This window comes from Arachis duranensis, chromosome 9, assembly GCF_000817695.3.
Source record: "Arachis duranensis cultivar V14167 chromosome 9, aradu.V14167.gnm2.J7QH, whole genome shotgun sequence".
Taxonomy (NCBI): Eukaryota; Viridiplantae; Streptophyta; class Magnoliopsida; order Fabales; family Fabaceae; genus Arachis; species Arachis duranensis.
In genome coordinates, this window is record NC_029780.3 from 34,067,151 (window position 1) to 34,088,115 (window position 20,965).

The window sequence follows — 20,965 nt, forward strand, 5'->3', positions numbered from 1 at the left end:
ACCAGGAAGGTTCCAGATTAGGTTTAGTCAACACACAGTATTTCCTTTTGTTTTCGGTGAGGGGAAAAGCTGTATTGGAGAAGACAAAAGTGATTGTTCCCACTAAATTTGCTCCAAAATGGTTACTTGCACAAAAAATATACTAGGTATTTAGATTAAAAACCATTAATTTATACAAAATTTTATGCTAATTTTTTTGATAGAGAAAGTACAGGGAGCCAATAGAAATTTTGTACAATATGTACAATGAATGTTTATTCAGTATTAGAGATATAATCATTAGCATTACCTTTTCTTTGCGAGTTTTATAATATGGTATTAGAGTTTTAGATTTGAAAAGTCAACAGTTTAATCCTTGGTGAACTCCAAAATCTGGATGGTTATTCTGAATAGTATGGATGATGTTCATATTAGACTAAAGATTTAGCCTATTGTACACATTGTACACTTAAAAAAATTGGACAGTCTGATTTTTTTTTGAGAGAGAGAAGAACACAAATTAAATCGTTCGATTTGTGCTGGACAAACAGTTTTTTGTTAAAAAATTGGATCCACCCAGGAACGGATCCAAAAATATTATTATGGGAGTCAATAACATATATGATATTAAAAATTATGTAAAAATTATATAATGTAAGATGTATTATAAAAATATATTGATAGAGAATATATTTTAAAGTATAAAAAATATATGTACTTTTTACTAACGAAGTGGTCGATTTTTCGTATAATAAAATTTATTGATAACAGAATCTGTGTCAAAATTTTTAGCAATAATAATGAACATATTTGGTTCAAAAAAACTTTTGTTTTTTCAGTTTCAATTATGAAAAATCTAACAGTTTTATACCTTTTATTCTCATTTGTAAGATTTTGTCAAGGAATTCATGAAAGCAAGATTTTCTTTATGGAATTAGAAATTAGCCTAAGGTAACAAGAGAAAGCAAGGTAAACATGAATGATAAAAATTCAAGAGAAAAAAAAGACAACTGTACACGAGTTTTAGCTGGGCCCGGGAGCTTCCAACTCCAACCTCATGGTTTCATGTGCTACAAAATCCAGCATCCCAATGCCCTGTTTTTCATGCCTAACTCCAAAATAGTAGCGTCTATTCAATTCTAAAATTGGAGTCATTTAGTGGATAGACACCACACTCTTTGATCAACAAGTTATCATCTTGTTTACTTCCAGTATCGCCACTGCTGACAAAGAATTCAAATGTGAGTTTTGGGTTTTTCCCGGAAGACGCAATCTTATTATTCAATCTGTCCAGCTTGATTACATCAAAGATGCCTCCATAATTATATGCCATATAAACATGATCAGAACACCCTTCTGCCGGAATGTGATTTAGAAATAATATGCCAAATGAATATTTGTGCATGTTAATACCATCTTCCAAGTAGCAACGGCATTTAATATCAAGTTCATAATCCAAACTATACTTAGGGAGGACAACGCAGAGAAGGGAACTAAAACCATAACTGGAAGGTGAAGAAACTTCAAAAGTTATGGAAGTACCCTTTGTCCGATGCATGAACCACTCTGGTACTCTGTAGTCGAGGTAACAAATCTTTAAGAAATCACTTCTCCGAACTACTCTTTTTCCTCCTCTTCTGGATTCACACACGTAAGCAAGTTTCCTTATATCTTTAAGGTACCAATAAATACAATTAGCCACATCCAACTTCATGCAATTATGGAACGAGATGTTTATGCATTTTTCTTCTTGTAGTCTAGGAATATTTGAACTGAATGTCACAGTTTGCAGCATTATGCAGTTTAGAGCAGTCAAATGACGAATAGATGATGGAAGCTCTGGCAAATATTGAAGCATCTTACACCCTTTTAGTGACAGTGTTTTCAGCTCCGTAAGGTGCTTAATGCTCATCGGCAATGTCTCCACAGGGCTTCCATCTAGAAGTAATTTCTGTAAAGATGAAAAGTGACTGACATAGGATAAACTTGTGCGGCTCTTGATATAGAGGTGCTTAAGAGATTTTGAATGCATCTTAGTTTCAAGCCTCTCAAGTTTTGCACAGTTCAGAAGATCTAAAAGTTCAAGTTTTCCAAGTGATAAAAGAGATGGATGGATATGACGCAAACTTCGACAGCCAGACAGATGTACACTTTTGAGATTGTCTGCCTTGGAGAAATCTGGAAGTTTCACCAACTTTTGGGAATCTGTTAGATCTACTTCCTCTAAATTAACAAGATTCTGCAATAATGCAAATGGAAATACCAAAATGGTAAACCATAATATGGGGTTAAAAAATCACACCCATCCATCAAACAAATGACAAAACATGCATTGTGTACAAACCTAAACCCCATCCCAAAGTCTTTTAAGGAAATGGCTTTAGTCCTACGAGAAGCTGCAGTTTATTTAATCTGCCATCACTTTCATGTGGGATATATAATTTGAGAAATCTTAACTTATGAATCTTTTTGAATGTATCAGCATTCAACTATAGATCTGCTATTTGAGACATATCAAACACTATGCTTTCAATAGAATCAGTTCCCTGATAAACAAAAAGAAAAAGAAATGAATTAAATCAAATGAAATCAAGTAATATCAAAACATTGCCTCTAGGAATTCAACTAAACTATATCTTTGTTCTAACAAATTTTCTCCCAGAAAAGAGTGTGTGGCTTACTTTGTTGTTTCCCAAAACATCCTGAATATCATTAGAATCCCACAAGTGGCTACGATTTTCAGGATTTTCACTAGATTGTTGACAAACGATATCCCAACCTAATTCTTGGATCAAGTCATGCATCCGCACACAATTATGAGATATAGCTATTAAAGCTCTATCAAGAAGGGATCTCATGCCAATAGCTGCATACAAGCCATAACTGTCTAACAGATTAACTACGTATTCTACAAGCTCTCTCTTAAAAAAACATGCGATGTCTAGAAAAATTTGTTTTGCCTCTTCATCTAATCCATCATAACTCAATCTTAAAATATTTTGAATTTCTGGATTTGGTGTCTTCTCAAGCTTTTGCAATGCACTATGCCATTCAGTTTTACTCTTTAAATGAAGAAAAGAACCCAATGATATTAAGGCTAGTGGGATGCCTTTGCAACAGCCAACCGCTTTCCATGATAGCTCCTCGTATCCAATTTGTGGATAGTCTTCATTAAATGCATTCAAACTAAACAGTTTAAATGATTCATGAGAATTTAATATCTTCATCTCATATATTGTTTCAACCGTTCGAACTATCACATTTTTGTCTCTAGTTGTGATAATGATCTTACTACCTGCGCCACACCATTGAAGCTTATGAACCAGGTAATCTAATTGCTCTAAACTACTCACGTCATCAAGAACTATGAAATTTCTTTGTTTGCTTATCCTGTCCTCAACAAAAGTGGATTTTTTTGTGTTATTTTGCCAAAATTTTCCCTATAAGAGCTCCAAATAAAGTCGATAACGTAACTCAGTTAGTCCATAGTTTCTTGATCTTTCCCGTACATTTTCTAAGAAGCAAGAGCCTTCAAACGTATAAGAATATTTCTCAAATATAAGTCTTGCTAGAGTTGTTTTTCCTATACCCCCTATGCCACAAATTCCAATCTTTTTGACTTCAACAGATTCACTTAATAGTGATTCTACCTTTTCAAGATTTTCACTAATGCCAACGAGACTTTTACTATCATTGGGTGGGTAATGGTCAATCAGCTTTTGAAAAACATCTTTGACAATATTCTGAATGAATTCAATTTCGTCCCTACAATATGAAGGAAGAGGAAAGGGGAGGGGGGTCAAGACATAACATTAGGAGCAGTGTAACACGATCGTCAACAAAATTGAACAAAAAGGGGTTCCTTAACTCAATAAACGCATACTTACCTATAAGAATGGGAGTCCAAGCCTTCTAAATTTGCTGCTACAGTGAGAGCTTCCCTCCACTTCTGAACCTCCGCCTTCTTGTTATTCTGCAAGTGTTTTTTAAACGCTTCACTGTAACTTCCTAGCTGATACCTTACATGTGATGGATCAACGTAGTTGCAAAAGCAATAAAGCCATTGGTAGAATTTGACCCATCTATAAAGGTGAAATCAGTGATTGCAGAAGTACAGTCAAAATTTAACTACACCATAAGTTATTGCAAAGCATGGTTAGCAAAGTAGATGGCAGTGGAGTCAATTTTTGGAGGTTGGGAAGCTTCATACAAAACTTTGTCCATATAGTTTGAGGCCATGTGTCACAAGAAACTATTAGCAGTCGTTCATTTTGAAACAATGTCTCTGCGTATCAAGAGGATGACTTTGTTCCTAATAAAATATTAGATCTTGCTATCATTTGTTCAGGGCACATTTTAAGAATATCATAAAAAATAATTTATTAAAAATTATTAAAAAAATAAATTCTTTTATATTTTATATTGAGCATATCAAAAACTTAAAAAATTTCTATTATTACGCTATTAAAATATGCACTAAGATAGTTAAATTCTAAAAAATTACACTACCAACTTTTTACACGTATTGATTTCATATAATTATGGTTTTGAAAATTTGACTAGACTGTCTGGACGGACTAATCCAAGCTTGAACCAAATCTCTTTGCAATTTGGCTCAACATTTAAAATTGCCGATTATAAAATTGTTCAAAAACGTTGAACTGAGTGAGAATCGATAAGTTGAATCGAACCGAGATAAGACTGGTTCTGTTAAAATGGTGTCGTTTTTCATTTTCTTAAAAAACAGAAAGTCTTATTCTTCTTCACTTCTCCTTCTCCTCATTCAGATATATCCCCACCCCCCAACACAAACCCTAGGTTATTCCCCCTCCGCCACAAAGGTCTCACTCAGCGCCGCTGTTGATTGAGCTCAGACATCACAGTGTTTTCGTCTGGTCATTCGTGGCTCTGCGCTTTTTCCTCATTTAATAATCTGTGCATCTTTCTCGAGCTTGTCTTTAGTTGCTGGTCTTCACAGTCACCGTTTGTCGCGCTCAGACACAACCGTCCTGGTCTAGAAGTCGTGGTCGAAGTCTCCAACTCCTCTCCTCATTCACTAAGCGCAGCTTCTTACTCAAGCACATCGGTCGTCGTCTGCTCTTCGTTTTTCCAACCGTGTTTCTGCCGCCATCCATCGTCCTGATCGCGCCTAGTCTTTGTCTCTGCCGTGCTTCTGCCCCTCTGCTCAAACTGCCCAGAACGAAGGCACATTTTTTTTAAATTTTCATTCTTTGTTCTTCATTCATTGCTTGGAACATTGATTCAATGATTTTTTTTTAGATTTTGCTAGAACATTGATTTTCTTTGGGATTCTGATCTTCATTTTTTTGTTCAATGTTCTTTGTTGATTTTTTAATTTGAATCATCGAATGATTAACTCTATTCTTATGCTATATTGTACTCAATTTTTTTGTTTTTGATTAATTGAATCCTTGAATAATTACTTTATTTTTTAGTTCATTGGTTTATCTTTATTAAAACTGTGCTGATTTAATTGATTTAGTTCACTATTAACCTTATTAATCTTTATTAAAAATTTAAAATTATGCTAAAAATGTTGTTAAAACTATTTATTTTGATTTTTTGGGAATTCTGGTCTTGTTTCCTCTATTCTTTGTTTTTCATTGATTTTTAAATTGGAACCATTGAATGTGTTTATGTGCTGTATTGTACTCTATTTCCTTGTTTTTGATTGATTGAATCATAATGATTAGTTAATTTTTTAGTTCACTGGTTAATCTTTGTTAAAACGGTGTTAATTTAGTGGATTTAATTCATTGGTTAATCTTGTAATCTTTATTAAAAATTTAAAATTATGGTAAAAATTTGGTTAAAACTCCGCTTATATTGATTTTTTTATTCTGATAATTATTTTCTCTATTCTTCATTGATTTTTAAATTTGAATCATTGAATGATTGGCTATGTTGTATGATATACGGACACTTTAATGAGTTGTTATGTCAGTATGTCGGAAACATTTCGGACACGACACTTATCGATACTCGTCTAACATGCGTGTTTGCCGTGTTCAACTGTGTCTAAATAAAAAATAAAAAATTCTTTCTCGAACACGTTTGTACACACCTAAATATCATCACGTGTCGGTGTGTCCAACCTTATTCTTAATATGTATTCTTAAAATAAATTTAAAAATTGTATATATTATTATTTATTAAAATAAAAAATTTATATAATTTATATAATTAAAATAAGACATTAAAAATAATTAAAAAATTAATTTACATTTTAATATAAAAAATGTATGCGTGTGTGTCCCCGTGTCTTATAAGCTTTTAAAATTTGTGTGTCGATGTGTCCCATGTCGTGCTGTATCCTATATCTATATCAATGTCCATGCATCACAACCTGTGTTTCTGTACTACTGTATTGTACTCTGTTTCCTTTTCTTTTGATTGATTGGATTATTGAATGATTAGTTGATTTTTTAGTTTATTGGTTAATTCTTGTTAAAATTGTATTAATTGTTAAATTAAGAGAGAGGATGATGGTGGCAGTTGAAAGGTGGGAAATTTGGAATTTTTGTAGGGTTAGGTATTTCTATCATTAGGAACTCATTTTTTATGGGTATAATAATTATTTTTTTATTTGATTGATACATTTATTAGCGTCTGTATATTTCATGGATACATATGGTAATTTACTTTTTATATATACCATTAAAATGAAAAGTACACCAAAAAAAAATATACATGAAACTTGATGAAACTTAAAAGGTGTAGCCATATATAAGGTAAATTTCTTGTACTTGGTGGCTGGAGGTTTGCTTATAAATCGCATGGCACTAATGAGTATGATTTGAATAGGTGACATACATGAGTGACCTTCCAGTCTTTCCTTAATTTAATGTTAACAGTGGCCGTTTCATCTTCTTTGGCAATGGTATTTATAATACTATGTTCATGTTGCAAGTGTGAGGTGTATGAAATTAATTTTACATTAAAAAAATAAAAAAAAGACAAAAAATTTATAATATAAGAGACTCATAAATTTACTATTTTAAGATTTTGAAGCTCCGAAAATCATCATTCTTGCTGTTAAGAAAAGTGTCAATTGTCAAAGCATTCATCTCAGAGTGATAACAAGTTATATTTACTCTCTGCAATAATAATCTCAATAATAGTTAGAGTTGTAATTCGATAATATGTCGTCGTCTTCCTATACAACAAAGTACGATGTATTCATTAGCTTCAGAGGTGAGGACACTCGCGAAACCTTCACTGTCCATCTGTTTAACGCTCTGGCAAACAAGACAATCCGAGCATACATGGATTGTCTTCTCCAGAGAGGAGATGAAGTCTGGCCAGCACTCGAGAAAGCGATCGAGAGCTCGCTAATATCGATCGTGGTTTTCTCAGAAAAGTACGCAACCTTGAAGTGGTGCTTGGAAGAGCTCGTCAAGATTCTTCAATGGAGGGAATATCACGGTCAGGTTGTTATATCAGTGTTCTATAGAACTGATCCATCAGATATACGGAACCAAAGTGGAAGTTTTGAGAAGGCCTTTGCAAAATACGAAAGAGATTTTGCAGAGAGTGAATCCAACAGAGAAAAGATATATACTATCTGTTATTTTATTTATTTTTTATCAGAGTGTTCCATCATCAAAATAATCAACGGTTTTTTACAGAAAAACATAATTAAACTTTTTTATGAATATATATGAAAAATTAGTCATCATTAGTGTATTTTGATTATTTTATTTGTATTTAATTTGTAAATATAAATTTAACTAATTAGATTATTTATAACATTTTATTATAAATGTAAATTAAGTTTAATTATATTATTTGTAAATTTAATTACATTACTTTTAAAGTTTGATTATAAATATGAAAATGTCTAGCTTGTTTTGTTTCTCTTGGTTTTGGTCCCTATACTATATGAAAATACTATGTTTGTTTTTAAGTTCATAAAAGTAATGATAATGTTTTTTTTTTTTGGTGACTTTGATATAATGATAATTTGTTTAAGTCCATTAAATAATAGTTCCAATTTTTTTTTTTGAAAAGTTTGAGGGACTAAAATCTAATATTTTGAAAATTTATGACCTGCTCTATATGAAACCAAATCAAAACAATTTTTAAATATTTGGACTAAAATTAAAATTAAAATTTTATATATATCAAAACCAATAAAATTTAAGATAATCAAATTTTATGTTCAAATGAAATTAATAGTTAAAGTTGGATAAGTTGGTTTTACCTTTTTTTTTCATTGTGTAGTAGTATTTGTTTTAGAATTATATAAAGAAAAAAAGAGAACATAATAAAAGAATAAACTCTTTTTTTACTTTACAAAATCTTAAAACAAAAAATAAAAAAAATTAAGAAACGAAAATCAAGTAATTTGGAATACAGGCCATCTTTTTCCTTTATTCAAAATATATAGTCTTAAAAATTGATGAATGGTTTTAAAAAAATAATTTCATTCATAATTTGTTTTGAAAATATACAGAATACATATATTTGAAATTAGAAATTAGAAAAATGAAAAAGATATTCATTGATGTGTCCAGTACAATAAAGGAAAAAGTATAGTAAGACAATGGTGTAGGTCCCTTTTTAGAATTAGTAAATCTGTCCATTATTTAATTAACAAAAGAAAAGTGAGTAATCTCACACTATTAGATATAATTTCACACCATTAAAAACACTAATAATAGTTAATTAATGGCTACAAATTACAAAGATTTAGATCTTTTAAATTTTGAATTTTACGTTAGAGGGTAAAGTGTGATATCTCACTATTTATTATATATGTGGGATCAAGAGAAAATATGAGAGAAAAAATATTCAAAGATGATAAATCACACTTTATCATCTAAAATAAAAATTTAAAATTTAGAGGATCCAAATTCAAATCAATAATACTAATGATAGTGAATTAATGACTACAAATCACAAAATCTACTTGCCCTAGCCCTAGCACTTCTCTTATCTTAGTAGAAATGGTAATAGAGAATGGAAGTCTGAGTACTTGACGACTTGAAGTATTTTAGGTTTCTAAACACCAAAAAACAGTTACGGAAATTATGTAATAACATGATATTTCTTAGAGAAGAAGAGAGCCAGTTTATTTGGTTTTTGAATTCATTGTAGGGACGATCATGAACTCATCAGAAAGGTTGTGAATGATGTATTGAAAATGCGTATCCTAAAGCATCCCATAGTGCCAACAGGCCTGGTTGGAATTGAAGAAATCCGTAAGATTGTTAAAGTCAACATGAAGCAACACCGAGTAATTGGAATTTGGGGTATGCGCGGGATAGGGAAGACAACCATCGCTAAAATGTTATTTGCAAAATCCTTTCCTCATTATGACCATGTTTGCTATGCGGAAAATGCAAAAGAATATACGCCTCAAAGGCTTCTTTCAGAGCTATTGAGGGAACGAATTACCACTGATGCAACAGGATTCGTGAACAGTATGAGCAGCCTTAGCAATAAGAAAGTTCTCATTATCCTCGACAATGTGAAGGATTCTGATCAACCATTGTTAGAAGCAGTGTGTGAAGGGTACAAGAGCCCACAGTCGAGAAAGTAAACTTATTATAACAATAACACATAAGCATTTGCTTGAAAACAGAGTTGATTGGATATTTGAGGTCAAACAATGAGACGACTCAAAATCTATAGAGCTTCTTAGCCTGAAAGCATTCGAGGAAAGCATCCTCCAAAGCCTTATGAGATTCTGGTGAATAAGGTTGTTAAGTATGCCGGGGGAATTCCTTTAGCTCTGAACCAAGTTTTTATGCTAAGTTACTTGTTGAGATTCGCATGCCGCACAGCCATGTCAAGAAACTCTGGGAGGAAAAGCAGGTAAAGATATAAACATACATACTCATGAGTCATGATCAGGTTTTCTTTTTGTTAAATTCAGATTTGAAGATTTTCTACTTTGTGCAATTGGAACAGGAACTTAATAATTTAGAAGGGAACGACTTAAGCGAATGCAAAGAGTTAGAAGAGCTTCCAGATTTGTCTGAGGCTAAAAGACTCAGATGGGTGAGTCTCTCCAGTTGTGAGACTTTGCCCATTCTTCATTCATCTGTTTTTTCCTCCAACACACTTGTTTCTTTAATCCTGGATAGGTGTACAAATTTGCAGTGTGTTAAGGCCGAAAGGAATTTGAATTCTCTGCAGCACATAAGTGTCAAAGGCTGCTCAAATCTCAGAATTTGTGGTATCATCAGATTTAATTGAAAACTTGGATTTGAGCAACACAAAGGTTGAAAAGATGGACAAATCAATCAGGAAATTACAGAAGGTTGAATGCCTCATTCTAGAAGGTTCAAGAGTTAAGCATCTTCCAAAGGAGCTATCAGCCTTAAAATTGCTTAAGGAGTTGAAGCATTTATACAGTGGACTAGAAATTGACAAGCCATCAGCTGCAAGGCCTGTTTAACGGCTTATCATCTCTACAAATACTACATTTGAAGGATTGTAGTCACTTGTTTGAATTTCCTGACAACATTGATTCCTTATCGAAATTGCGCGAATTAAGGCTAGATGGAAGCAATGTGACCTGGTTGCCTGCAACCATCAAGTGTCTTCAAGAGCTGGAAATTTTGTCCCTAAATAATTGCAAGTTTCTTGAGACACTGCCAGAGCTTCCATCTTCTATCAAGGAGTTCTCTGCTGATAACTGCATCTCATTGGTGTTTGTATCAGCTCTAAACACTCTGGCAACAAAGATGGTGAGGAAAGACGAAACGCATCTCCTTCAATAATAGCTTGAAATTGTCGGCTGGACACACATTGCATTCGATCATGGAAAGCATCCATTCAACAATGGTGAGTGCTGTATCTAGCAATGTCACGTAAGAAGCTATGCAATTGATGTCCATAGCTACAACTACAATAGTGTGGAGGTCTGTTTGCCAGGAGACACAATCCCGAAGCAATTTGCATATAAAACGGAGAAATCCTCCTCCATAACAATTGAACTCCCTGAATCTCCTTCCAATTTTCTTGGCTTTATCTATTCAGTTGTTCTTTCACCGCGTCATGGAATGGAGAAGCACGGTGCCAAAATCCGATGCGAATACAACTTTGCAGGAGGCAAGAATTCTTCGTGGGAGGATATAACTATAAGTGAATTGAACTCAGATCATGTATATATATGGTATGATTCATTCCTCACTAACAAAATTCTCGGACAATATGGGCCAAGTTTTCATCTTAAGTTCAGTGTTGCAACTGATACGGAAAGTTGATGACTCCATTATTATTAAAGAGTGTGGTGTCCACATCATAAATGAATTAGAATTGCAGAGATTTTTACTGAAATTAGATAAGAAGAAAAAAGACATGGAGGAGGAATCATCAGTGCAGTATTTACACTTTCATCCACCACATGGATCTCAAGATCACAGCCATGTCCAGACTCCACCTCAAGACAAAAAGAAAGAAAGATTTGATGAGAAGCAGAGCAATGACATCGAATACCAGAAATCAAAGCGAAAAAGAGAAATGAATGAACAATCATCTTTTGATCGGAAAATCGGTAAGTAACCAAATTTCAGTAAAAATTCACCTCACTAATCTCATACAATTATGCTTTTACAGTAATAAATTAGTACCATTTCCACACAAATTGTCAAATCATTGTACATAAACTGTATTAAGGTGAATGGTTATTTACTATAATTTGGTCAGTTTTGCAATTATATTAGTTAAAAGTACGGATAATGTAAAATTTTTGCAATTATATTATTTATTAGTCATTATAATTGACATTTTCAGAAGAGAAGATGAAATCCGCTCCCAATGAAAACAAGACTAGTGGTGGAAAAAGTGATGAGGAGAACATAGTAAGTAAAAAATTTTCTTTTATGTCTGAAATTAATTTTTATATACTGACACTCTGACAGTATAAAATAATTATATTATCAGTCAATAAAATTAGAAAAAATAGTTGTATATTGCCATAGTTGTTTACCTTCTTATAATATTATTGGTAGAGGCTGGAAGTGTTTTATAATCCTGAGTTCTTAGAGAAGTATTGAAAAAGCTTTGTTGACTTCATTCCATCTTACTCAAAATATGCCATAATTACAAACATAGTTATAATTATTTTACCGCTATTTTAAAATTACATTGTGCAGATCAAAGGCAAAGGAATTGAAGAAACACCAACTGAACATGATGCTGCATTGCCTCTATGTATTGATTCAGTTAAAAACAATGTGTTCCAAGACAATTCAAATGAAAATTATTATGATCAGCTAGATAGGATGGAAGAGGCCAGACATTTGGAAGAAAAACTACAAGAATTTAATCATAACGTCCATGATATGACTGCTGATGAACCATACAAAGAAAAGCAAGGGGAACCAATGGATCTTGAAACATCTGAATGTCAAGACCACACTAGCAATGTAGAACAAACAAGAAAAGGTGAATGCTACCCAACCCTCTTTAAAATAAATGTAAGTTATCTTTCATGATGCGTTAAATTTTAATTGGTCTTAACCATAGTTGGGTTATTTTTGTAATTTATTATTTAATATGGTTAATGGTATAATTTCTTAAAATATCAAAATCTCACCCCCTTAATTGAAGCACTTTTCCACTTCTCAATGCTTTCTTCATCGCGTAGCTTGGGTCCTTCCAAGTATCGCCGTCGTCGTGACAAGAAGCGCCGTCGTCGTCATTACTGCACTCTTGCGCAATCTCTCTTTTTTTTCAATGCATCATTCCTTAACTATGTTGTTAAATTCCCGTCCTTCTTAGTATAGCCAGCACCGATGCCATCGCTATCTCCACAGTCTTCTCACTCGTTACTTTTTTTGACGTGAATTACTTCTTACTAACATAATTAATGATTAGTTTGGTTATTAAATTTTTTTATTAAAAAATATATATAATAATATAATAAAATAAATCTATTTAGAGTACTTAAAATATAATTAAAATCATGAACATATAAATATAATAGTAAAATTTGTACTCCAAACAAGTAAACATATGTTTTATCATACATAAATTATTTTAAAAAATTGAATAAATTTTTAAAATTAATAACAAATTTAAAATGATAAAATCCAACTTTTTTACTGTATTTTTATAATATTTTATTCTTTTAATTTTTAATTTATTAGTACTTTATTATTTAATTAATGATTAAATTTATCTTAAAAAAGAGATCAATATAACAGTTTAAAAAATAACGTAAAAATAATATTTTAAATAAAAAATTTTTAATATTAAAATTTTTAAATCTAAAAATAAATTGTATAAATATTTAACAGATAAATATAAAATATATGCCTAAAATAAATAAAACATATAAATAGAAGTACTCGTGAGAAATAGAGAATTATTTTTATCTATTTTATTTATTTTAGGCATGTATTTCATCTTTATCTCTTAAATATCACCGCAGAAAAAGGGTTCGAATGAGAGGATAGGAGATAGTGATAATGTTAGTGCTGACTATATTGGGAAGGATGACAAAGTTACGGACCACGAGAATTTAACGACGTCATTAAGAGATGATGACGACGATTTTGGCGCTTCTTTTTACGACGGCGATGATTACAAGGACGGAAGCTAGGCGATGAAGAAAGAATGGGGGAGTGGAAATGTGCTTCAATTAACGGAAGTGGGATTTTGATATTTTAAAGAATTATATCATTACCCATCTCAAATAATAAATTACAAAATAATCTAACTATGGTTAAGATGATAACCAATTAAAATTTGACACATCAGGGTAACTTACATGTTACTTTAGAGGAAGTTGAGTAGAATTTACCTTTTTCTATATATACTTTGTGTATTCTTTATGTACTCTTCATGTACTATTTGTGTACTATTTATGCCCTCTTTATGTACTCTTTTAATTTTATTAACATGTGCTACATAAACAGTTCTGATACCACTTGTTATAATTTTTTAAGAATTCCTTAACCCAAAGATTATTCATGTTAAATCATTAACAAAAAAATACTTGAACGCGAAAGCTTACTTAAATTCATAAACATGAATCATGATTGGAAGAGTTAGAATCTTGTGATTCTTTGGATCTTTCTTAACCAAAACCTTTTGTATTCCTAGATGACTGAATTGTGACTCTTAAAAGAGTGACAAAGGCGGCTTTGGTATATTGAAGACCGAAACACTAAAAGCACTATTTATATTTGATTCGTGGCACTCATTAAACCCTAAAACCTAAATAAAATAGTATTTAAAGTCCAAAAGATAATTATCACAAGAACAAAAGATAATATCTGATTTTATTCTCATTTAATTCCAAATCAAAAGTAATTATGACTTATTCAATTTAGCATTTATAGCAATAAATGAAATCATCATTATATAAGTCATCTAATTTAAAATAGCATAATTTGTGATTATAATTAATATATATATTATCCACAAATCTTTATCTTTGTCTTTATCTTTATTTTTATCTTTATAGTATACAAATGGGGAGCTCATATGCTGACGTGGCGCTCATACGTTGAGTCTGGGAGTTTATTTGCTTAGGTATCGTCACTAGAAATTTTTAAATTTATATTTATAAATTATAAATTATTATTTGTTTAGGTTGTTATTTTCTAATTTTAAATTATTTGTTTGGATTGTTATATTTAGATTGTTATTTTTTAAATTTTAAATTATTATTGTTGATTCTTTTTAGCACTATTTTTTTTTAAATTTTTGTAGATTTTTTTCAAAAATTGCAGCTACATACGTAAATTTAATTCAAATTTAAATTAAAGTCAACCAATTTTAAAAAATTTTAGCTATGAGTCAACTATAAAATCAACTATAAAAGTATAAGTTATGAGATATGTGCAACACCACAATTCAAAGTGCATCAAATCCTTTTTTTACATACATCCAAAATCTAAAATTTCTCTACTTATTCCAATGGCTGGTATTCACAAAATCGCAGAAATCAATCCTACAATCGACAATTTGTATGTACGTATACAAGTGATATGGTTATGGACACTACCAAGTTATGGAAATTCTTCATTGCTATACTCAATTGAGATGGTTTGCCTCGATGAAGACGTGAGTAGGTATAATCATAGTCTTTGACTACACCGATGGTTTGTTTCCAATTTCAAAGGCATCCTCAATCATTGAAGGAGAGAGAGTAGAAAGTGCTAAGGTATTTGTTCAAAAAATAAATTTTTTGTTTGTTTATTTTCTCAAAGTTAGATCTTTATTTTATTCAAAAAATATTATTGAGATAAAATCAAAGGTGAGAAGAAAGTCTTTAATTTAACGTAGTATTTTGTACAGAATTTGTTGTTTGAATTCTCTAATGAAGTTGCGGACAATGATGAATCCGAAGTGTTGAAAAATACTATTACACCAGCCAAGCGACTATCCTTGGAGTCGGAAGATTCGAAAGTGCAAGGAGATACCTCAACTTGCAAGATGATCAAGATTGAGAATGGAACTTGAGAATTTGGATGCACGTGTTTTGGAATCCCTTTTAGAGTCTATCTAATAGAATAATGCCAAGCATATGTTTGTTTTGATAGAAACATTATCTTTTCTTGAGTTGTTATTTTTCTTTTGGTTCTTTTTTATCTTTATATTTGGAATTTAGAATTTTTTAAATATAAATTGAAGTTATTTGGTTATTACTTGTGGTTTTATTTTTAATTTTATTTACACTGTTGATATTCTGTTAATTTCTAATTTAGTATTTAATGTCATAAAGTTATAAATATCTATTTTTTAATAAGACTATACTAATTATAAAAGATTATATTAAAATTTTTTGATAATTTTATTTTTTTAATTCTATTTTTTAAAATTTCATATAATTTATAAGCCACTATACTAATTACAAAAGATTATATTAAAGTAAATAGAATTATCAATCTTATTAAAATGTGAGGTTATTTATACTAGAAGGAGTGCTAGGGGGCCAGCAATTTTTGTGTTTTGTAACCATCAATTAGCCATTAATCATGTTTTTAATGGTGTGAGATTACATCAATGGGCCATCCAATGGTGAAAGATCACTCACTTTTCTTTTGATGGTTAAGTGCTGGCCACAAAACACAAAAGTTGCTGGCCCCTAAACTTTCTCTTATACTATTTAAAAAAAATTAATTTGACATTTTTCTATACTTAATTCTGTTTCTAATGTTGTTCCTAAAAAATTGAATTAATTTAGAAAATTTTATTTAAAAATTTAAAATTTATACTAGCTAATTAGGAAACTCTATTTAAAAATTTTTAAATTATTTGCTTAGATTATTTTACTTAGGTTGTTATTTTTTAAATTTTAGGTAGTTATTTTTTAAATTTTAAGTTATTTGTTTAGATGATTATTTTTTAAATTTTAAGTTATATACATATTACTCTTTTAAATCATAAATTATTATTTACTTAAGTTGTTACTTCTTAATTTTAAATTATTTGCTCATAAATTAAAAATTTTGAAAAAATTAATTTAAATTTATTAAACTAAATAAAGATATTATTTAATTATTTAAATTTTGCTAAGATAAATTTTATTTATAAAGTAAGTAACAACTTTTGTCGCATAAGATCTCTACCATGTTTAATCCGCCTCAGTTATATATAGTTAAGAAAATACCTTTTTTAAAATCTGTTAATTTTTCTCTACCATGTTTAAAACTTTGAATATTTATGTTTCTTAGGATTTATATTTTAAATATAATTTATATATTTATTTTATCTGCAAATTTAATTCAAATTTAAATTAAAGCCAATCAAATATAGAGAATCTTTATCTTTATAGTAATACAAATGAAAATCTCATATGATAATTTTGGTTGTATTTTTTATTTAACAAACTTATTGACAATAATTTTTTTTATTTTAATTCATTCTAAATGTTATTGGATATTATAACAACCTGAGCTTTTGAAAATTAAATAATGCGTTATTAAATGGGGAGCTCATTTGCTGACGTGGCGCTCATACGTTGAGTCTGGGAGTTTATTTGCTTACGTGTCATCACTAGAAATTTTTAGATTTATATTTATAAATTATAAATTATTATTTTCTCAAGTTGTTATTTTCAAATTTTAAATTTGAGTTGTTTTACTTAGGTTGTTATTTTTTAAATTTTAAATTGTTTTATTTGTTTGGGTTATTTTATAAAAGTTGTTATTTTTTAAATTTTAAATTATTTTATTTAAGTTGTTATTTTTAAAATTTTATTTAGATTGTTCTTTTTTATATTTTAACACTATTTTTTAAAAATCTGTTAATTCTTTTTAGCATAATTTTTAAAAAATTTGTTGATTTTTTTTAATTGCAGCTATATAAATTCTTTTAAAGAAATTTTGAGTTTTAAAAAAATTTACATTAATTATTCTTCGGTTGTTACATACTAATATTACAATAAATAAATATTTATGTTAGTTTAGAATTTTTAAATTATTATTTATTTAAGTTGTTATTTTTAAATTTTAAATTTGGGTTGTTTTACTTAGTTTGTTATTTTTTAAAATTTTAAATTAAAGTCAACCAAATTTTAAAAAGCTTAGTTATGATGCAACTATAAAAGGATAAGTTATGAGAGATGTAAAGCACCACAATTTAAAGTATATCAATCCCTTTCTTTACATATATCCAAAATCTCCCTACTTATTCCAATGGCTGATATTCACAAAATTGCTGACATCAATCCTACAATTGACAATTTGTGTGTACGTATAAGAGTGATATGGTTATGGACACTATCAAGTTACAGAAATTCTCCATTACCATACTCAATTGAGATGGTTTGACTTGATAAAGACGCGAGTTTTCTACTAATATCCTTTTATCCATGACTCCAAGGTTATTTATTTATTTATTTAAATTAAAGTCTATGTACATTAGATTAGATATTAAATAAGTCTATATTTAACTTTTTCTTATGTTATTTTCTTTTTTAAGCATGTATCAAATAAAGTTTGGTGTCATTGATGATTCGACTGTGCATATTATGTAGTCTTTGACAAGGAGGCAAAACAAGTTTTGGAAGAGAGCTGTGTAGAGATACTTGATCCACTCTTATTGGTAAGATATTTGTATTGGTACTTTTTATATTATTTATTATTAATATATTATGTAATATCCTGCAGAAAGGAGATCTATCAGATACACCTACACTTTTACTCAACCTAATTGATAAGATCTTTCTCTTCATCATTGAAGTTCAAATATATGATATTTCATATTTTTCACCTTCTTATAAAGTTAAGAAGATGACTAATAATGTGGATCTCATAAATAAATTCAAAGAGACTCACCCTATTCAAATTGTGAGTATATATAAGTGTACTTCTATTAAAAATTAATTTATTTTTTGCTTTCTTGGTCATTAGTAGTATCTAATTTATAAATAATAATTAATTATAATTTTAGGATGTTGACTACACCGGTGGTTTGTTTCCAATTTCAAAGACATCTACAATCATTGAAGGGGAGAAAGTAAAAGGTACTAAGGTATTTGTTCAAAAAATAATTTTTTTGTTTGTTCTCTCAAAATTAGATCTTAATTTTATTCAAAAAATATTAGTGAGATAAAATCAAGGGTTAGAAAGAAGTTTTTAATTTAACATAATTTTTTGTACAGAATTTATTGCTTGAATTCTCCAATGAAGTTACGGCCAATGATGAATCTGAATTGTTGAAAAGTGCTATTACACCAACTAAGTGACTATCCTCGGAGTCAGAAGATTCGAAGGTGGAAGGAGATACCTCAACTTGCAAGAATCAAGATTGAGAAAGAAACTTGAGAATTTGGATGCACATATTTTGGAATCTCTTTTAGAGTCTATCTAATAGAATAATGCCAAACATATGTTTGTTTTGGTGGAAACATTGTCTTTTCTTGAGTTATTATTTTTCTTTTGGTTCTTTTCGATTTTTATGTTTGGAATTTAGAATTTTTTTAAATATAAATTGAGGTTATTTGGTTATTACTTATGGTTTTATTTTTAATTTGATTCTCTCCGTTGATATTCTGATAATTTTTAATTTAATATTTAATGTCATAAAGTTATAAATTTCTTTTCTGAATTATTATTGATACAATTAAGTTAGTTATTAATTTTTAATGTGTACTTATTTAAAAAAAATCTAATTATAATTTTTAATTAAAGTATTATGTTTATAATTTTAAATTTAAATTCAAATATAGTTTTTTTTGAATTTTTACGTAAGCAATTGGGTTTGAAAATATTTTTTAAAAATTTATATAATTTATAAGTTACTATGCTAATTACAAAGGATTATAATAAAATAAATAGAATTATCAGTCTTATTTAGATGTGAAATTATTTATACTATTTAAAAAAATGTAATACTGTTTAAATTTTAGAAAAAGTATAATAAAGTTAATACTGTTTATGATGAAACTAAAAAAATTATTTTTAAATTAACAAATTTCTATATTGCTAATGGACAATGAACGTTTGATTAAAAAATTTTATTTAAAAATTTAAAATTTATACTAGCTAATTAGAAAATTCTATTTTAAAAATTTTAAATTTGAATTTATAATACTAATTTCTAATTAAGTAAGTTTTTAACCATTTCAATTTTTAAATTTAAATTTTTTTACTTGCTACATTTATAAATTTTTATTATTATCTTTTAAAAAAATAAAAGATATAAAAAAATAAATTAATTATTTTATCATTTTTGTTTTTAGGTTAGAATAATATATTTTTTTATTTGGTATTTTTAAGTATGTCAATTCTATATATTTAGTTTTTATTGGGTATACAAAATAACTAACATGTCATGAGTATTTTGGTCGAATGAAAGCCCATAAAATACAATATTTTCTATATATTATTTAGCTATTGACAAGTAATAAATTATTAATTTACATTGTCTTCGTAATATGTTACTAAATTTGTTTATGAAAAAATTACAGGAAATTCAAGCGATAGTTCCATCCAATGGTGTGCATTTTCAATCGGTGTTGTCGAACATTACAAATAGCATTAATACAGATTTATTTTTAGATGATTTTTTTGGAACTTGCTTATGGGAATGTACATGCACTTTATGTATTTTGATTTTCCTATTTTTTATTCAATTATAAACTTTAATAGAAAATATGTTCAAAACTAATATCTCGTGTTATCTTATTAGGTAATAACCCAACACCATATTGATCAAGGTCTCCAACTACTAATCTACACTCTGTAGATGAAAAAAATGATGTTCCAATATCAGTGATATTAGTAATTCGAGTATCACACATGAAGCATATGATAGTCCATGTCATCAGACAAGTCAACAACATCTTTAACAAACATAAAATAATATCTACCAGTTACTATGTTAATATGTTTTTATTACTTAAAGACCAAGCACTTAACTTTTTAATTGGTCTATTAAAAATAATCATTGGTATATGCTAAATAATTATTATAGATTCATTGGAATACACAAATCGAATTAGATTGCAAAGGGATGTAAGACTGAATAGAAAGACTATGCTACTTCAAAAGAGACATGGTAAGATAAACATGATAGATTGTATCACAAAGCTAAAATTTTACTTCTTTTATCTTTAATACTACCTTCATAATATATATTCATAATTCAGCTGATTTAAACATTTAACATATATTCATTTTTCTTATTTTATAATATAAAGTACTTGATATATTATCTCTAATAATTATAGGAGCAAGTACATTTAATTCAAATTTAGATACTAAAGAATTAGAAGAAGTATGCATAGCTGAAAAAAAAAAGACACCTGATACAAAGAGAAATATTTTTGAAGGAATTGACTACAAATCTTTCAAAAATTTTTCAAGAAGTTGAGGATATTATTGAAAATACGACTATTTTAGATGATTCTGTGCAAATTTAATACCCAGCCATATTCGATGTTGCTGAAAATACAGGTAATTTAAAAAGTAGCAATATCATCACTTTATTATTTACTATTGTTATGCTTTTTATAAACAAAAAATTATCGTTTAGTGTTCAAGTTTTAAAATTC

At 29.0% G+C, this 20,965-nt stretch overlaps 2 protein-coding genes and 1 pseudogene across 2 annotated transcripts; 1 reads left to right on the plus strand and 2 right to left on the minus strand.

Annotated features, from left to right (window-relative positions):
* Positions 1–1,108: 1,108 nt before the first annotated feature.
* Positions 1,109–2,312, minus strand: LOC127739637 (disease resistance protein RML1B-like). The gene is made up of 2 exons (XM_052254256.1): positions 2,307–2,312; positions 1,109–2,218 (listed from the first exon to the last, which is right to left on the minus strand). The coding sequence occupies exons 1-2, from the start codon at positions 2,310–2,312 to the stop codon at positions 1,109–1,111; spliced, it is 1,116 nt and encodes a 371-aa protein (XP_052110216.1).
* A 156-nt stretch (positions 2,313–2,468) lies between these two features.
* Positions 2,469–5,190, minus strand: LOC110275665 (disease resistance protein RUN1-like; annotated as a pseudogene).
* Positions 5,191–7,142: 1,952 nt separating this feature from the next.
* On the plus strand, positions 7,143–10,730 carry LOC107465365 (TMV resistance protein N-like). The gene is made up of 5 exons (XM_052254257.1): positions 7,143–7,533; positions 9,180–9,540; positions 9,735–9,819; positions 9,916–10,005; positions 10,440–10,730. The coding sequence occupies exons 1-5, from the start codon at positions 7,143–7,145 to the stop codon at positions 10,728–10,730; spliced, it is 1,218 nt and encodes a 405-aa protein (XP_052110217.1).
* Positions 10,731–20,965: the final 10,235 nt, after the last annotated feature.